This window comes from Chrysochloris asiatica, unplaced genomic scaffold, assembly GCF_000296735.1.
Source record: "Chrysochloris asiatica unplaced genomic scaffold, ChrAsi1.0 scaffold00494, whole genome shotgun sequence".
NCBI classification, from domain to species: Eukaryota; Metazoa; Chordata; class Mammalia; order Afrosoricida; family Chrysochloridae; genus Chrysochloris; species Chrysochloris asiatica.
Window position 1 is genome coordinate 597,336 of NW_006409012.1, and position 19,208 is coordinate 616,543.

At 38.0% G+C, this 19,208-nt stretch overlaps 1 protein-coding gene and 1 pseudogene across 1 annotated transcript in view; one reads left to right on the top strand and one right to left on the bottom strand.

Moving 5' to 3' along the window:
- VPS36 (vacuolar protein sorting 36 homolog (S. cerevisiae)) overlaps positions 1-19,208 on the bottom strand; it is a 96,930-nt gene that overhangs the window by 55,202 nt on the left and 22,520 nt on the right. The window contains exons 2-3 of the mRNA XM_006877428.1: positions 13,355-13,423; positions 6,787-6,857 (exon numbers count right to left, since the gene is read on the bottom strand). Of these exons, the coding sequence (XP_006877490.1) occupies positions 6,787-6,857; positions 13,355-13,423 (140 nt within the window). The remainder of the gene's footprint in view (positions 1-6,786; positions 6,858-13,354; positions 13,424-19,208) is intronic.
- LOC102836828 lies at positions 15,767-17,795 on the top strand (annotated as a pseudogene).

The following is a 19,208-nucleotide window of genomic DNA, read 5'->3' on the forward strand; positions in this document are numbered from 1 at the left end:
AAAAAGCTAAAGTGGATAAAGAGAAATACTGTTAACTGATGGTACATGGAGGGGATTATAATCATTGTAATGAAACAAGGTGTATGATTTGCTGAATGTAAAACTGATGATATGCACTGTAAACTTTTACTCAATCCACAATAAAAACGTTAAATTAAAAAATAAATAAATAAATACCATGGGTTCTTTAACATATGTTACCTCTTGAAATGGTTGAGCACTGACCAATTTTTTCTGGCACAGTGATTCTTTGTATTCCTTCCATCTTCTTTTGATGCCTACTGCATCATTCAGTATTTTGCCCATAGTATCCTTCAATATTACCATTGAAGGTTTGAATTTTTTCTTCATTTCTTTCAGCTTAAGAAATGCTGAGCATTTTCTTCTCTTTTGGTTTTCTAACTCCAGGCCTGTGCCCATTTCATTATAATGCTTGACTATGTCTTCTGAAGTTGCCCTTTGAAATTTTTTTGTTCATCTCTTTTACTTCCTCATTTCTTCCAGTTGCTTTAGCTTCTCTACACTCAAGAGCAAATTTCAGTCTCCTCTGATATGCACTTTGGTATTTTCTTTCTTTCATGTCTTTTTAATTAACTTGCTTTCTTCATGTATATTCTTGATGTCATCCCACAACTTTTCTGGTCTTCAGTCACTGGAGTCTAATGCATCACATCTGTTCTTGAGATAGCCTCTAAATTCAAGTAGGATATATTATATTCAGGTCATATTTTGACTCTCGTGAACTTGTTTTAATTTTCTTCAGCTTCAGCTTCAACCTTCATCGGAGCAATTGATGATCTGTTCCAGATTCACCCCACCAATGTAATCAATTTGATTCCTGTATATTCCATACGGTAAGGTCTACATGTACAGTCATCATTTATGTTGTTCAAAATAGGTATTTGCAAATCAAGATGTTTGTTTTGCAAAATTCCCTTAAGTGATCTCCAGCATCCTTTCTCTCACCAAGGCCATATTTTCCAACTACTGAGACTTCTTTTTGCTTCCATCTTTCACATTCCAATATCAGTAATTATCAATGATCTTGACTGCGGTTTCGATCAATTTCAGACTGAAGAAACCGGTTGCTGTTGTTAGGTGCCATCGAGTCAGTACCAACTCATAGTGACCCTATGCACAACATAACAAAACACTGCCCAATCTTGGGCCAACCGCACAATTGTTGCCACGCTTGAGCCCTAGAATTCTTCAATTTCATCATCACTGGCTTTAATGGTTAGTGTGTAAATTTGAATAATAGTGGTATTCACTGGTCTTCCTTTTAGGTGTATGGATATTATCCTATCACAGACAGCATTAAACTTAAAGACAGACCCTGAAATACTTGTTTTTGACGATAAGTTCATTTTCATTCCTCTTCAACTTGTTGTTCCAAACATAGTAAACCATTCGGTTATCAGATTCAAATGGCCAATCTCAGGCCATTTCAGCTCACTAATGCTTAGGATATCAATCTTTATGCATTCCATATCATTTTTGACGATCCTAGATTCATACTTCATACATTCTACATTCTGATTATTAATGGATATTTGCAGCTGTTTCTTTTCATTTTGAGTTGTGCCCAATCAGCAAATGAAAGCTTTGTTCCATTCTTGTCATTAAGGTCAACTCTACTTTGAGGAGGCAGCATTTCCCCAGTTGTATTTTGAGTATCTTCCAACCTCGGGGACTCATCTTCTGCACTATATTAGACAACATTCCCCTGCTATTTATAAGGTTTTTGGTGGCTAACCATCCAAAAGTGGTTCTCCTTTCCTTCCTAGGCTGTCTTTGTCTGGAAGCTTCACTGAAACCTATCCACCATGGGTGTCCCTGCTGGGATTTAAAATAACAGTGGTATGGCTTCCAGCATCACAGCAACATACAAGCAATGAGAATATGACTAACTGACTGATCAGTCCTCCATAATCTCATCTTAATCTTTACTCCTTGTTGTTGTGAAGTGCCGTCAAGTCGGTGCCGACCCATAGCAACCCCGTATAGGGTTTCCGAGGAGCAGCTAGTAAGCTTGAACTGCCAACTTTGCAGTTCAAATGGCTTTGCAGTCTTGCGCATTACCCCACAGAACCACACCAGGACTCATTTTTAAGTGAGATGTTAATCAGGCAGGATTAAGCTGGGAGTAAGATTAAAGTCCTGGTGTGGTTCTCCTTTCCTTCCTAGGCTGTCTTTGTCTGGAAGCTCCACTGAAACCTATCCACCATGGGTGTCCCTGCTGGGATTTATACTGCTTCAGAGAATAAAATATGGCTAGAAGGGCCATAGTAAAGAGTTAGCTACCCTGCAGTCTTCCTTATTCACTGTCTAGCTTTCAGATATATATGAAGTGAGTTGAGGGAAAAAAAAACCTAGGCTTAGGTCAGGTACACATTTACATTTTTGCTTTTTAACACTTTAAAGAGGTCTTTTGCAGTAGATTTGCCCAATACAATAAATCCTTGATTTCTTGACTGCTGCTTCCATGAGCATTGATTGCTAATCCAAGTATATGGAAATCTTCAACAACTTCAATATTTTCTCCACTTATCATGTTTTTTATTGGTCTAGTGGTGAGGATTTTTGTATTCTTAATGTTGAGATACAATAATGGCTGTAGTCTTTGATCATCAGCAAGTGCTTCAAGTCCTATTCTCTTCCAGCAAGCAAAGTTGTGTCATCTGATTATTGCAGATTGTTAATGAGTCTTCCTCCAATCCTGATGCCATGTTCTTCTAAATATAGTCCAGCTTTTCAGATTATTGTCTCAGCATACAGATTAAATAAATCTAGTGAAAGCAACAACCCTGACACACAACTTTCCTTTGTTTAGAACACATATTTGCCTAAATATCACTGTAAAATTTAAACACCATGGTTTGGACCTTCTCGATGTAATGGATGCTTTGGTTAGTGAACTGGGGTCAAAACTGTTAAGACCTCTTCAACTATTCCTTAATGGTGAATATATCATTAAGTGAGGTAAACACATAAAACTGTGCAAGCAGACTCACGGAACTGTATGAAGTAAAGCAACAAATGATGATCATTAAGATAGGATGATTGAACAGAAGTATTAACCATCAGTAAAATCTGAGTCCAACTATCAGATTCTGACAAACAAAATCCAATGAAAAGTTAAAGATTATGATGTACAGTGAAGCTAAAAAATTCTAAAGTACACATCAAAGAGTCATACCATGTTTTCACACATTTATTTACTGGGTCAATCAATAATCATATTTCATCCAATTTATAATCCATTAACTGAAATAAGAATCCTGAGTACAGAGATCTTAAAATGAACAAAAATATATATACATCTTAGAATACGGGTGTAACAGGCCTAGTAAGGTAGGTGGCTTTTGTCCTTGACTTTAAAGAAATAATCATTAAAGTAATTGAGTGTCTTGGTCTGAAACTTCCAGGACAAGCCAGAAAATGTGTCGGGGAGGGCCAAACCAAAAAAGACTTACCCGGGAGTCTAATATCAGCTAGCCTCAAGACAGTAGCCAATAAAAACCTTGAACATGGAGGTTTAGAAAGCTTATTGGTTGGTGAGAACATCTCTCAGGAGGGCAAGCTAGTCCCTGCAACATTCAAGGTCTGCATTGGGAACCCTCCCAGACCTCACCCTATGTGTCTCTTCTTTTTTTCCTTTTGGGCTATATTAAGTCGATAGTCTTAAGTATGGTTGCTATTGTTGTTGTTAGGTGCCTTTAAGTAGGTTCCAATTCATAGCAACTTTATACACAACAGAATAAAATACAGCCTGGTCCCACGCTATCCTCACAATTGTAGTTAAGCTTGAGCCCATTGCTGTTGCCACTGTTCCAATCCATCTCATTGGGTGTCTTCTTCTTTTTCATTGACCATCCACTTTACCAAACATGATATCCTTCTCTTGGGACTGGTCCGTCCTGATAATATGTCTAAAGTATGAGCGACAAAGTCCCACCACCCTGGCTTCTTAGGAGCATTCTGACGGTACTTCTTGCAACACTGATTTGTTTGTTCTTCTAGCAGTCCATGGTACTTTTCATATTCCCCAGCACCATAACTCAAATGCATCAACTCTTCAATGGTTCTTTTTCCTCATTGTCCAACTTTTACATGTATATAAAGCTATTGAAAATTCCATGGCTTGGGTCAGGTGCACCTTAGTCCTCTCACTGACATAAGTATGACATACACTTCGAATTCTGTGAGTCCTTTCAGTGAGAGCCAGATGGTCAAAAGTAAGGGTGGAATATGGACTCCTCATCTTATAGCTGACATCCTGGAAGAGAGGTAGGAAATGGCCAGCAACATTGGGGTGTTGTGTGGACTCCCTAAACTTGCAGCTACTGGTGGCTGCCTATTTGGAGATCTGAAAGACTATGTCCTAATTTGTGGGTTCTGACTTAGTTATGGGTGACTAGAAGAGAGAAAGAGTGCCATGGAGGTGGTTGGCAACAAGGATGGTGAAATGAGAACTACAATAATCTCCACATTTGGGGGACTGCTGTATTCATGCATATTCTTACTATACAAAAACAATAAGGTAATGGTAACTGTTTTGTTTTAGAGAGAGATTTTTAAAATGTTTGAGAAAACTTAAGTCTGACATATTACTGAATTCCTCATCACTGAGGATATCTAAAACAAAAGACACTAACGTTGCTGACTGGTGCTGTTGAGTTGGTTCTGACTCACAGCAACCCCATGTATGATGATACTTTAAAATGTCATGAAAAAGTCCATAAACTTTTTATTCCATTTTTTTCACAAACTTTTGAATCACAGCAGAACAAAACACTGCCCAGTTCTTCACTACCCTCATAATCAGGCAGCCACTCTGTCAATCCAAAATATTTATCTTGTCTGATTGACAGATATTAATGTGAAGGTAAATATTCTAAATATTTTTGTTATAGAGTTCAGGTTTCCTTGGACCACATCACAGGGAAATTCAAATGATCTGAAACACCCTTAACTCTCTATAACTTTAAAAAAACAGTAAAAAGTAAGCAACAGAGGAAATATAAATTAAAGAAATAATTTACACATCCATTGCTTATTCATCTTTTTTCCAATATTGACTAGTTTCTTTTATGTCAAATAAGCAATCTTTTATTGTAGCTCTAACAATATAATTAAAACACACTTGCATTTCCAATGAAATCCAACATTTGTTTAGCTTCTATTGAACTGTCTACTTTTGCTAAGCCTAAAGAAGGCTGCGAACCTTAAGGTCAGCGGTTCGAAACTACCAGCCGCTCTGCGGGAGAAAGATGAGGCTTTCTACTCCCGTAAGGATTTACACCCTCGGAAACCCTGTACGGGGTCGCTATGGGTCAGAACCGACTCGATGGCACTTAACAACAACAACAACAAAGAAGGACCTATTGGAATACGGAGAGAAGGGCAAAGTACATACTAGAAATATTTGTTTCTAATTCATGTGCTTAAAATATGTAGCCAAAAATATTGGCCTATAAACAACAACACTTGAAACTATGGCTTTCAACCAGAGTGACCACATTTGATTTGCCTGGATCAGTCTGATTTTGTGCTTGTTACCCAGTGTAATCATTAACACTCTCTATTAATCTTATACATGTCTCAATATGGACAATAATATGATACTCTCACACTGATACTTCAGAAAGTCAATATTAGTTTATGATCTTAAAGATCAGCTAGATCATAGGAGCAAAGTCAGTTAATTTTCTCAGATGAGTCATTTCAGAATTTAAGTAAAGTACAGCTGGTACACAAAGATGTGAAAGCAGCTGCCTGTGGAAATCTGAGGGGGCTTTAAAATGTTTGTGGAAAATTTGAATTAAAAGAAAATAGAACTTTGGGGGCAAGATAGCATGGTAGGCAGATGCACTGAGCAGACACTCTGCAACAAAGACATGGGAGACCAAGTGGCATCGATACAGATGACAATCCTGGAACCCTGAGTTTCAGAAGACAGAAAGAAAGGTAGATTGAGTGCCAACTGGAAAAGGAAGCTGAATAGGAACAGTGGGAAACACGAAAAGCAGGCAGACAGCAGCCTGGCCTGGGGCAGCACAGCCATCTTGAAGTTTCATGAGCAGCTGCTGATACATCTCATGCAGCCTGCAGACACCAGAGCGGCAGGAGGTTGGCAGCAAGGGGGTGTGGTTCTCCCTTGTTGCTGTGTCTTCCTATAGCCAGGGGTGTGATCGGTCCCACCCTCACCAAACCAGTGGTCTGTAGCATTCCTCCTGTGCATTCTCTACTCTAACTGGGGTCAAGCACCAGCTATACAACCCCAGCTGAACTGCACTACGCAAACAGCAAACACTGCTTACACACTTCCAGTTTCTATCACATCCACCAGGAAACAGGAATTCAGTGCCTGAGAGCAAAATTATAATCCCAATCCTAACTTCTTACTCCTATGTCCCCAATGCCCCCCAAAAAACATCCTAAAAAAAGAGAAAATAACATTTATCCATGAACTTTTTAAAGCTCCCATATATGTCCAATGACAGCTGGCCTACTTTTATTTATTATAAACCAAGGATATTAAAGGAATTCTTAGTATTTTATTTATGGTCCACGAATGACTTTATATATGAAATTAAAGTAGGAAGAAACCTACTTCTTAAGGGGCCTCCTGACCAATAAGCATAATTTATAAAGTCCCAAAATGCAATCATTAGACTATATATTCCAAAATATACAGCACAGCAATAAAGCAATTAAACTAAGGATAATGGCTAGAATGGAAACACCCTTTTGTGAATACAGACTGTAAAACAAAAACCTTACCTTTTCCCAATTCCAGCTGCCTGTTCTTCAATGAAAACAATCTGAGAAAGGGGAATGGCCATGCAGCATTCCTAGCATGAAATCAATAGAAAACAAGATTCAGATCACTTGTCAGAAATTCTTGTTTCATAGCATTTAATAATTAAAATAATAAAACATGCCATCTTAATCTCTAAATAAATTTAAAGAAAAAGTAAATAAAAACTATAGTGAGATGGCATTTTGCTGTGTGGAAGGAAATCACAGGTTTAAATGCAACTGTTAACAACTACCTTTGTTTCAGTTTTTATTAGTTCCATCCCTATCATATATTCAAACCCCATATGTATTTGAAGACATCATCTTCAGAATATTGTGACTGCTTTGATTTTGCTGATTCAAAGTGACTTCCGCCATGTCACAGCTCTTATATGGCAATTTGTGTTCATGTCCCTAGATCAGATCTTTATGCAGGCCAGCTCAGGTCAAGTTTGTCTTAAGGACTTACCAGAACTGGACACTGGTCTCTAATGGATGCTTCTCTCTGCACTTGCTCCATCGACCCTTCTCTGAACAGCACCCTGCGTGTCCTCAAATTGACTCAGATCTTTTAGCTTGGCTCCGTGGCATGGGCAGGGGGGTATCTTTAAGTCTCATATCTATTCCAGTCCAAACAGATGAAACCTTTGTTTTTACAGTTGTTGTTGTTCCGACGCATAGTGACCCTGTATAGAGTTTCTGAGCAGCAAATGGTTGATTTGAACTGCCAACCTTATGGTTCAAACTGACTTTATGGTCCAATGCATGACCCCACAGGCATACTTTTAGTAGGCATACATATTTTTTTAATTTTATTGTACCAAATATAACAAAAAAAATTACCATTTAGCCATTTTAAGGTGTTCAAAATTCAGTGGCACTAACAATATTCACCATGTTACATTTATGACCTATATTCCACTATTCACTTCTAAAAGTTCTTCATCACCCAAGTGGTAACACCCCAAGTACCCTTCAGCAATAACTCCCATTTCCTCTTTCCTCCAAGCCCTGGTCTCTTTGCATTTGCCCTTTCTATATAATTCATAAAGTATTAATACTTTTGTATTTGACTTATTTCACTGAGCATGATTTTTCAAGGTTTATGACATACATGTATCAGAACTTAATTTCTCTTTATGGTTGAACAATATTACCTTATGTCATATATTGTTTATTTTTCATCTATTGATAGACAAATAGGCTGTTTCTACCTTTTGGCTATTATGAATAGGGCTGCAATGAACACTGATATACAAGTATCTGTTTGAATCCCTGCTTTCAATTCTTTGGGGAATATACAAAGGAGTGGAATTACTAGATCATATGGTAATTCTCTCATATTTCAGACAAGTCAACAGGAAGGACCAGTCTCTGGAGAAGGCGATTATGCTTAGTAAAGTGGAGGGTCAGCGAAAGATAAGAAGGTGCCCATGAGATGGACTGACATAGTGGCAGCAGCAATGGGCTCCAAAGCTTGACAACAATTGTGAGGATAACAGAGGACCTGGCAGGGTTTCATTCTGTTGTGTATGAGGTTGCTATGAATCAGAACTGACTCGACAGCAGCTAACAACAACAATAAAATAATTTTATGTTTAATATTTTAGACACAAATTTTTCGAAAACTTGAACTATTAACAGCCATAACAGACTGCAAAGCCGTTTAAACTGCAAGGTTGGCAGTTCAAGCTCACCAGCTGCTCCTCAGAAACCCTTACAGGGTCACTATGGGTCGGAATCGACTTAACGGCACTTTATAACAACAACAAGCAAGCATGCGGATTAAGGTTTCTCCCCATCTTCACCAATACTTTCTATTATCCATTTTTCTGATAATAGCCATCCTGCTGTTGTTGTCAGGTGATGTCAAGTCAGTTCCAACTCATCATGACTACATGCACAAAAGAACGAAACACTGCCGGTCCTGTGCCATCCTCAAAATCATTGTTAAGCTAGAGCTTACTCTAGCTTGCTGCTGCCACTGTGCCAATCCATCTCATTCGGGGTCTTCCCCTTTTTCTCCGACCTTGCATTTTACCTAGATGATGTCCTTCTCCAGGGAATGGACCTTCCTGACAGTATGTCTGAAATATGAAAGAAGTCTTAACATCCTGGCTTCTAAGGAGCATTCTGGCGGTATTTCTTCCAAGACAGATTTGTTTGTTATTCTGGCAGTCAAAGGTTCTTTTAATATTCTTCACCAACACCATAATTCAAATTAATCAATTCTTCTAGGATCTTCTTTATTTACTGTTCAACTTTCAAATGCATATAAAACTACTGAAAATACTATTGTTTGGGTTAGGTACACCTTAGTCCTCAAACTGACACCTTTGTTTTTGAACACTTTAAAGAGGCTTTGTGCAGCAGATTTTCCTGATGTAATATGTCATTTGACTATTGCTTCCATGAATGTCAACTGTGGATCTGGCAGCAGCCATCTTAAAAGAGCATGAATGGCTTAGAGACAAGAAAACATATTTGCATGGCAAAAACCTACCATGACTCACGAAGACAAAGGTGCAATTTGTTTGGATTTTTTTTTCCCCAAGCAGCGTGCTGCCCCTGGGAATCTCCCACTTTCCAGTACACTGGAACAGGAAGTCAGAGCCATTTGGAGACTGAGGGCCACAGGAGAAGCTATATACTATATAATCCCACTAGACCAGTCTTGGATCCAAATCTGCAAAGTCAACCCTGGCTAGCCCTGGAAACCCTGTACAGGGTCACTATGAGTCGGAACCGACTCGACGGCACACAACAACAATAATCAATAATTACACTGAACATTAATGGATTAAATACACCAGTCAACAGACAGAAAATAGCAGAATGGATAAGAAAACAGGATCCTTCATATGCTGTCTACAAAAGAGACTCCTTACATACAAAGATAAAAACAGATTAAAGGATGGGGGGAAATATATCAAGCTAATTGCAATAAAAAACAAGCAGGAGTGACAATATTAAGCTCTGATAAAATAAACTTTAAGGCAAAAACCAGTATAAGAGACAAAGAAAGCCATTATCTCATGATTAAAGAGTCAATTAAACAAAAGGACAAAACCAAAATAAATACCAATGAAAGAACCTCAAAACACATAAATCGATCCCTAATAGAAATGAAGAAAGAAATAGACGACTTTACAGTAATAGTGGCAGATTTTAATACACTGAGCTGCAACCCATGCAGAAGCCTGTGGCCTTTGATCTTCATCAGTAAATATGTTAAGTCCTCTTCACTTTCAGCAAGCAAGGTTGTATCATCTGCATATCACAAGTTGTTATTGAGTCTTCCTCCAATCTTGATGCTACATTCTTCTTCATATAACTTAGCATCTCAGATTGTGTCTTCAGCATATAAACTAAGTATGATAAAAGAATACAACCCTGGCACACGTTTTCTGATTTTAAACCATTCAGTGTCCCCTTGTTCTGTTCGAACAACTACCTCTTTTTCTATGTACAAGTTCCTCATTAATAAAATTAAATGTTCCGAAATACTCATTCTCCACAATATTGTCATGATCCACAGAGTCTAAAGTGTTTGCATAGTCAATAAAGCACAGGTAAACATCTTTCTGGCATTCTCTGCTTTCAGCCAAGATCCATCTAATATCAGCAATGATATCCCTTGTTCCACATTCTTGGCTGAATCTGGCTTGAACCTCTGGCAGTCTGTCACTGTACTTTTGCAGCCATTTTTAAATTTCTCCAGCAAACTTTTACTTGTATGTGATATTAATATTATTTGATGATTTCTGTATTTCACTGTGTCACCTCTCTTTGGAACGGGCACAAATAAAGATCTCTTCCAATCAGTGGGCCAGGTAGTTGTTTTCCAATTTTCATCTGTGGTAGCTTACATGTTGCTATTATGCTGGAAGTTATACCACTATTTTAAATACCAGCAGGGTACACCCATGGTGGACAGATTTCAGCTGAGCTTCCAGACTAAGACAGACTAGGAATAGGAGAGGCAGACTACTTTGGAATGTTTAGCCATTGAAAACCTTATAAACAGCGGTGGAACACTGTCAAATAGCAACAGAATGTTGTCAGATTAAAACATGATGAATAGCAACAGAATATTGTCAGATATAGTGCCAGAAGATGAGCCCTTCAGGTTGGAAGGCACTCAAAATACAACTGAGGAAAAGTAGCCTCCTCAAAGTAGAGCTGACCGGTGATGATGCGAATGGATTAAAGCTACCGGGACTTTCATTTGCTGATGAGACACAACTCAAAATGAGAAGAAACAGTCATCCTAGTATATATGAATAAGGAGTATATATGTTTTTAATAATATTAAAATGAAAACATTTTACATGTAATATTTACTTATATGAAGATAAAAGTTAAAGAAGATAAAACAGTTTTAAGAACTGTGTTATATGAATTATTTTTCTTCTTTATGGTTTTCTGTACTCCACCTCCAAACACATAAAATTTTTAACAAAAAAAGATTGAAATACTTATCCTTCATTAAAGAAAAAAATTATTTATGAAGGTAAGTCAAAAATCAGGACGTAGATTTTAATCAAGTTTTAGAAAAGACAAAAATATTCTTTAGGGACATAATCGACTTGCTTTTCAATAAACTTTGTTCATCTGTCAACAAGCTTTCTAAGTCCCTTATTAAAATATGTTTTAAGCTGAGTTATAAGCCATAAATGCACCGCTGTCTTCACTTCTTCATCAGAGGTGAATCTTCACCACAAACATGTGAAATTCTGAAGGAGCAAAATCAGGACTCGCAAGATGCTTTAACACCTCAAAACAAAGATTTTGCAGAGTGTCAACAGTGTGGGCAGAGGTGTGCAGACATGCATTGCCATGTAAGATCGCAATGCCGTTGGATAGCAGTACTCTGTATTTAACACAAAATTTAGGCTTCAGCTCTTCAGCGAGCATCTCACTATAATGAGCACCGTTGATTGTTAAACCTTTTTATTGACAGTGTTCCAATTTTAGTCCTTGAGAATCCCAGAAAACTGTAAGCATAATTTTCTAACTTATGTTTGACTTTTGAACTTTTTTTTGGTCATCAACAGGATGTTTCCATTCCATACTCTGCCATTTACTCTCAGGCTCACAGTGATGAAACCATGTCTCATCACCAGGGACAATTTTTTTAAAGAAACTTTTACCTTCTTTCAAGTATCAGTCCAAATTTTGTCCAAACTCTTCTTTTTATGCTCTTCCATGAGTTGTTTTGGTACCCATCGCACACAAACTTTTCGAAACCCAGGTCTGTCATGGACAATTTTATAGGCAGAGTCATGGTTGATTTGCAAATGATTTGCCACATAATCCACTGTCACTTGTCTATTCAACAGAATCATTTCTCATGCATGCTCAATGCTGTCATCCACCATGGATATGGACAAGCGTTTTACTACAATTGTAGTGTGGATAATTTTGAATTACCCTCATATCACTGACATGTACCAACTCTAAGGATTTGTCCAATTTGGCCTCCTTAGATGATCTTCAAAAAAAATTATATTAAGATAAATTAATTTATAAACATGGTTTAACGACACACTGCTCACCATAAAAAGTGACTATAAAAAATAATGTAGACGAAATAGCTTAGCTTATTAGCAAAACTGAAACCGGCATATATATATACACTGTTGTTGTTGTTGTTAAGTGCCACATAGTTGCTGTTAAATGCCATCGAGTCAGTTCCAACTCATAGGGATCCTGTATAGGGTTTCTGAAGAGCGACTGGTGAACTTGAACTGCTGACCTTGCCGACCTTGCGGTTCGTGGTCCAGTGCATTATTCCATAGTGCCATACCAGACTCTAAATATATATACATATATACTTCCAAAATTATAGCTCTATGTGATTAAGATAACAGCCCTATAAACACATAACCCACTCTCCCTTCCTAAATATTAGAAAGTAGTGTAAGGGGCAGACATTACCCTCTTGATGAGCAACCTAGAGGCAGTTCTCAACACCTAGGTAAAAAAAATGTATTTCACAGCACACCTATCCACCTGATTCTCATCAACAACCTGGGAGAACGAGTTATTTGGAGGACATATAAGCCTTTCTTAATGACCTGTCACAAACAATAGGAGAATTACTCCAGTTACATGAGAAACATTTAGAGACGAAGCAGGATTTAACTGGTACTTACAAAAGAGGAGTTGCCATGATCTCTCTCATTTAGTAACTACAGAGTTTTCTGGAACCAAATGAGGAGCAACACCTTAACTTCTCCACCTGCACTCCATCTGGCAAGGCCATGTGACGACATCCTAACCCCTCCATCTGTACTCCCTATGTAGAGGTCATGTGACAACACTCTAATTCCTTCACCTGTTCTTCATCTGGGTGGTCATGTGACAATACCCTAACCCCTCCATCTGGTGAGGTCATGTGACAACATCCTAACTCCTCCACCTGCACTCTTTTGGGAACAGTTATATGGGACACACTCTTTTGATACTCTGTAAATATAAATTTATCGCAATTAAAAAAAACCTTAAGTCATTTAAAATCTAGAAAAGATGCAAAAAACTGGCTTACGTGATTTTTCTGATCTCTCCAAATTAGTCGGTGTGTACTAAGAAGGAGGGTCCCAGCATCAAATTTTATCTAGAAAGAGAAAAATCACCACAATATTAGTAACACGTCACTTAATGTCCAGATGTTCTTACGACTTACATAATACTAAGTCAATCATATGAACAGCATTTTATAATTAAGTTTATCACAAATTTAAAAATTTTAAAAGACAAAATGCTATGTTGTTGTTAAATACCGTGGAGTCGGTTCCAACTCATAGCAACCCTGCACAAGGTTGTAAATCTTTATAGGAGCAGAATACCTCATCTTTCTCCCGTGGAAAGACTGGTAGTTTCAAACTGCCGACCTTGAGGTTAGCAGCCCGATTTGTAATCACTATGCTACCAGAGCTCCTTAAGCAATGCTATACACTTCATAAATATATATATATTTGTTGTTGTTGTTAAATGCCACTCATAGAAACCCTGTATAGGATTTCAAAGGAGGGGCAAGTGGGTTTGAACTGCCAACCCTGTGGTTACCAACCCAGTGCTTATCCTATAGCGCCATACCAAGACTCCTTGTGTGTGTATGTATGTGTGAGTGTAAATGTTGTTATTACGTGCCATTGAGTTGGTTTTGATTCATAGTGACCCTATATAGGGTTTCCAAGGAGAGGCTGATGGGTTTGAAAAGTTGACCTTGTGGTTAACAGTCTAATGTTTACCCTACAATGCCACACCAGGATTCATACATACACACAGAGTCTTGATAGAGTTAGTGACAAATTGTAAACAAACTAGATGTGTAAGAATAATGTTGTTGTTAAATGACAGGGTACTGGTTAAATAAATTATGATACATTCATACTAGGGAATCCATGCAGAGGTTAAAAAATGATAAAGTAGAGCCATATGGACTATCATGGAACTCTAAAACATAGAGTAACAACAAAACAAAACAAAACTTTATAACAACATATATAATCATATATCTATCTCCTAAACAACATCTGATAGATAGAGGATAGATAGATAGATAGATAGATAGATAGATAGATAGATAGATAGATAAAGAGAAAGATAGATATGTTGTTGTTAGTGCCATCAAGTCAGTTCCTACCCACAGCAATGCTGTGTACAGGTTCCAAGGAGCGGCTAGTGAACTTGAACTGCCGTCCTTGTGGTTCAAACCAACTTTGCAGTCCAGCGCGTTCCCACTATGCCACACCAGAACTACATACAGACATATATATAGTTGTTTTTAAGTGCCATTGAGTCAGTTCCGACTCATAACAACCCTGGATAGGGTTTCTGAAGAGAAGGTGGTGAGCGTGAATTGTTGAGCTTGTGGTTCAAATCGATCTTGCAGCAAGCTAGCATGTTAAGCTGCAGTGCCACACCCAGACACTGTCTATCTATCTAGACATATCTATGTTTATACAGATTTACAGCCTCGGAAACCCTGTGCAGGGTCGCTATGAGTCGGAACCGACTCCAGGGCACATAACAACAACAACATATATATACACACGGCTGTATTTACACAGATAGATATATATACACACTGCTGCATTTCACACAAATAATGTACACGTTATGCTGTTTCAATCATACAACTTCCACCATGCATTCTTTTACATCAATTTTTTTTACATGTTGATGACATGAAATTTACCAGTAAATCAAAAATTAACTTTTATAACTGCCTGTATATCATCATTATTCTCATTATTTCACCATGTTGAAACCCAAGAGTATAAATTCACCAAGAACTTCAAAAGTAGTGTCTTCAGACAATTTTTATGTACATAATTAAGAGATTAAAGAAAATAAACAGACGAAAGAAAATGAACTAAGTGATATAATTTACTTGTAATGTGGGAGGACAGGTGAATGAGAACAAAATTCCCTTGTGGAACTATCAAAAGATGTGCACAGTACATGCGCAGGCACGCTATACCAGATCTCTCTTACTAAACTTTATAATTTTCATGTGTTATATGTACGGGAGAAAGATGAGCCTTTCTGCTCCTGTAAAGATTTACAGCCTCGGAAACCCTGTACAGGGTTGTTATAAGTCGGAACTGACTCCACGGCACATAACAACAACAACAACATAAGTGTGGGTGCATTATTTGTGAAAATGTGATACATAAGGATAAGTCAAACAATACTGTTACAAAATTATATAAACCTTTATTAAACAAAAATACCAAAATTTGAAGCTACTATTTCTTGTCCTATCCTCTCTATCTAGGTCTGTATACTTCTGAAGAGCGTGTTTCCATCGGCCCAAGCCGTCCCTGAAAAATTCTGCAATATTCGATTTACACCACGTCAAAATGGCAATCTTGGAATCATGGAAAGATTCAAATCATGTTCCTTTTCAATGTTCTTTTAGTCTTGAGAACAAAGGGAAGTCTGAGGGGACATGACCAGGACTGTAGAATGGACTGGAGTACGGTTTCCCAACAATATTCTCCAAGGACAGCCCTTGCTACCCTGGAAGAATGAACAGGTGCAATGTCATATTGGAAAAAACTTCCTTGATACTTTTCCATCCTGTCCTGCAGCCAAGCCAGGGGAGCTGAGCTGTGTGACAAGCGGTGTTACTGCTGTTGTCATCGCCACCCGTCTGTTGTTGTTAGGTGACATCAAGGTGATTCCGACTCTTAGTGACCCTGTATAGGGTTTTGGAGGAGCAGCCAGTAGGTCTGAATAACTAACCTTGGAGTTAGCAATCCACTGCTTATCTTACAGTACCACAACAAGACTCCGCCGCTTATCTAAGGGACTTCAAATTCACCCATGAGACAGGAATTTGACAAGGACTCTGTCGCAAAGACGAGGGACCTTTTTCCACATTGGTGAACTGCAGCACAGGGGTGGCGATCTGCTCCCAGAAGGTTACGGCTGCAGTTTCTATTGCTAATATTAATAGAAAGTTCTCTTAGTCAAGCTGATGACACTGGTGATATTGGTAATGTAATCATTACTAATGATAATGCAACCAACCATTCTGAAGCTACTGGAGGTAGACCATCTTGTAGGTAAGGTGCTTGTAGGTAGACCATCTTGTAGGTAGGTAAAGAATTTGGAAATGGAATGATTTCCGTGGCTATTATTGTAACAGAACTTCTAAAACATGCAGAAGAAATACTCAAGCAGAAAATTTAGACCACATCAATTATTAGTGGCTATTGACTTGCTTGTATGGAAGTAGTGTGTTGTGACAGTGAAAGGCTCATTATTAACACAGGCGAACTTGAAAAAGATTGCCTGGTTAATGCTGCCAAGACATCTATGTCTTCCAAATTCATTGAAATAAACAACTATTTCTTCACTTATGTGGTGGGTGCTGCACTTGTTATCAGATATACAAACAGAAGAGGTCAACCTCACTACCCAGTCAATTACGTTACTATTCACAAAGCCCATGGGAGAAGTCACACAGAGACTCTACTGATCAGTGACTAGGCACTCAACTGTGTGTTGGGATCGCAGGGCAGGCCCAAGAGACTAGTTACTGCAAAAATGGCTTGCCTTATCTTCAGCCTACAGAAAACAAAAATGAAGCTTGGTAAATAGGTGGTTATTATATACCCTGAAAAACAGGACCAAATTAGAATCCAATATCACCAAGGAGAGAATTCAGAAGATCCTGGAAACTGGGACCAATGTTATCCTAAGCACTGGTGGCATTGATGACCTGTGTCTGGAGTATTCTGTGGAGGCTGGTTCAATAGCAGTTAGAAGAGTTTTACAAAGGGATCTTAAACATGTCGCTAAAGATTCCGCAGCAACTATTCCATCAAAGTTCTGGCCAATCTAGAAGTTAAAGAAACTTTTGAAGCTATAATGTTGAGAGAAGCCAAAGAGGTGGTACAGGAGAAACTGTGATGATGAACTGATTTTAATGAAAAACACTGAATCCATATTCTTACATAAAGCAAATTATTTCATGGGCAACGAAATGAAGTGCCATTTACATGATGCTCTTTGAGAAGAGAGTTTTGGAGTCAAAGTTGTGGTTCCCGGTGGGGGTGTTGTAGTAGCAGCCCTGTCCACAAACCTTTAAAATTATGCTACCAGCATGAGATCTGGGAACCGCTTGCCACTGCAAAGTCCGCAAGATCCCTCCTCGTTATTCCTAATACACTCGCAGTTAATGCTGCCCAAGACGTCACAGATTTGGTTGCAAAGTTAAGACCTTTTCATAATGAGGGTCAAGTTAATCCAAAATATAAAAATCTAAAATGAATTTGTCTATGGCTAACTAGTAACAACAAATAAGAGTGTCTAAACAAGCCATAATTAAAGTGAAGAGTTTGAAAATTGCAATCTAAGTGGTTATCACCATTCTTCGGATTGATGATCTTATTAAGTTACACCCAGAAAGTAAAGGTGATCAACATAGAGGTTATAAAGATGCTGTTCACTCAGGTGCCCTTGATGACTGATATGCTTTCTCTTTTAGGTATAACAATGCTAGATGAATTTGTCTTGTATTTCTAGTATCGTTGCTTTTGTGCAATCCAATCAGTTCCAACTCACAGAAGCCCTGTATAGGGTTTCCAAGGAGAGGCTGGTGGTTTGAACCAATGGCCGTAAGGTTAGCTGTCCAGTGCTTTTCCTACTGCACCACACCAGTACACATTAAGCATGTTGTTGTTGTTGTTGTTATGTGCCGTGGAGTCAGTTCCGACTCACAGCGACCCTGTACAGGGTTTCCAAGGCTGTAAATCTTTATAGGAGCAGCCCGATTCGTAACCACTATGCTACCAGAGTTCCTTACACATTAAGTATAACCTGCTATAAAAAAAAAAAATTTCCTCAGTGAAATGTTCCTGGCTTTTTCTCATTATACAGTTTTCTATTTTCTTGAAACTTCTTCCTAATAAGCTCCCTTGACCAATCATCCTGTGTCCTTCGAGAAAATCTATCAAGAGGGCCCCTTTAGAATCCCAAAAAATAGCTGTCATAACCTTCTGAGTTGATCTGTCTTGAATATAACTGACCCAGTAGATCCCCTCAAAGACCCTTCTGATTGTACCTTACTTTGACACACACTTGTATACTTATGTAACAGGATAAACTCTGAAAAAGAATACACTATGATCTATACTAATGAATATCTCAGGAAAGAGTGAGGGAACGGGAAGAAAGGAAACAAAGGGTCCTTTTTTTGCTATATCCATATTGACAATTTGTTTTAATACGTGCTGAATTTATGTATAATATACGTATAATTTTTTAAACGATTATTTCAATTATAAGAAAATCTACAAGACAAAGTATGTATAACGATTCAATAAATGACACTGGAACAAATGAGTTCTCAGGTAAGAATAGTATATAAAAAGTTGGACTTAGATATCGAACACAAGAGTGCCTGGGTAACATATATTGTTAGGTATAACTACTAGCCAAAGGTTGGTAGGTGCCTCAGAAGACAAACCTGGTAATCTGTTCCTAAAAGATCAGCCTTGAAAACCCTGTAAGTACAGTTCTACTCTGCACATATGGGGTCACCTAAAGTCATAATGGACTTGACAGCAACTAACAGAAAGAACAGGTATTTAATGCACTGCAGCAAAATTAATTCTAGATAGATAAATATTTAAGTCAAAAAAAATTAGCAAAGCACTAGAAGAAAACATGCATAGTAAGATAATCTCAAAGAAGAGATGGCCTTCCTAAAAAATTAAAACCATTAACCCTAGAAAGAAAGATATAAATCCAACTACACGAAAATGTGTACAAATTCTTCATATAATGTTGCAGACCGTGTAAGACTAGTCAGAGGTTCGAGGCCCTCTAGGGCTGAGTGTAACAAATGAGGCCACTGGCAGTTAATGGAAAATTGCTTTCAT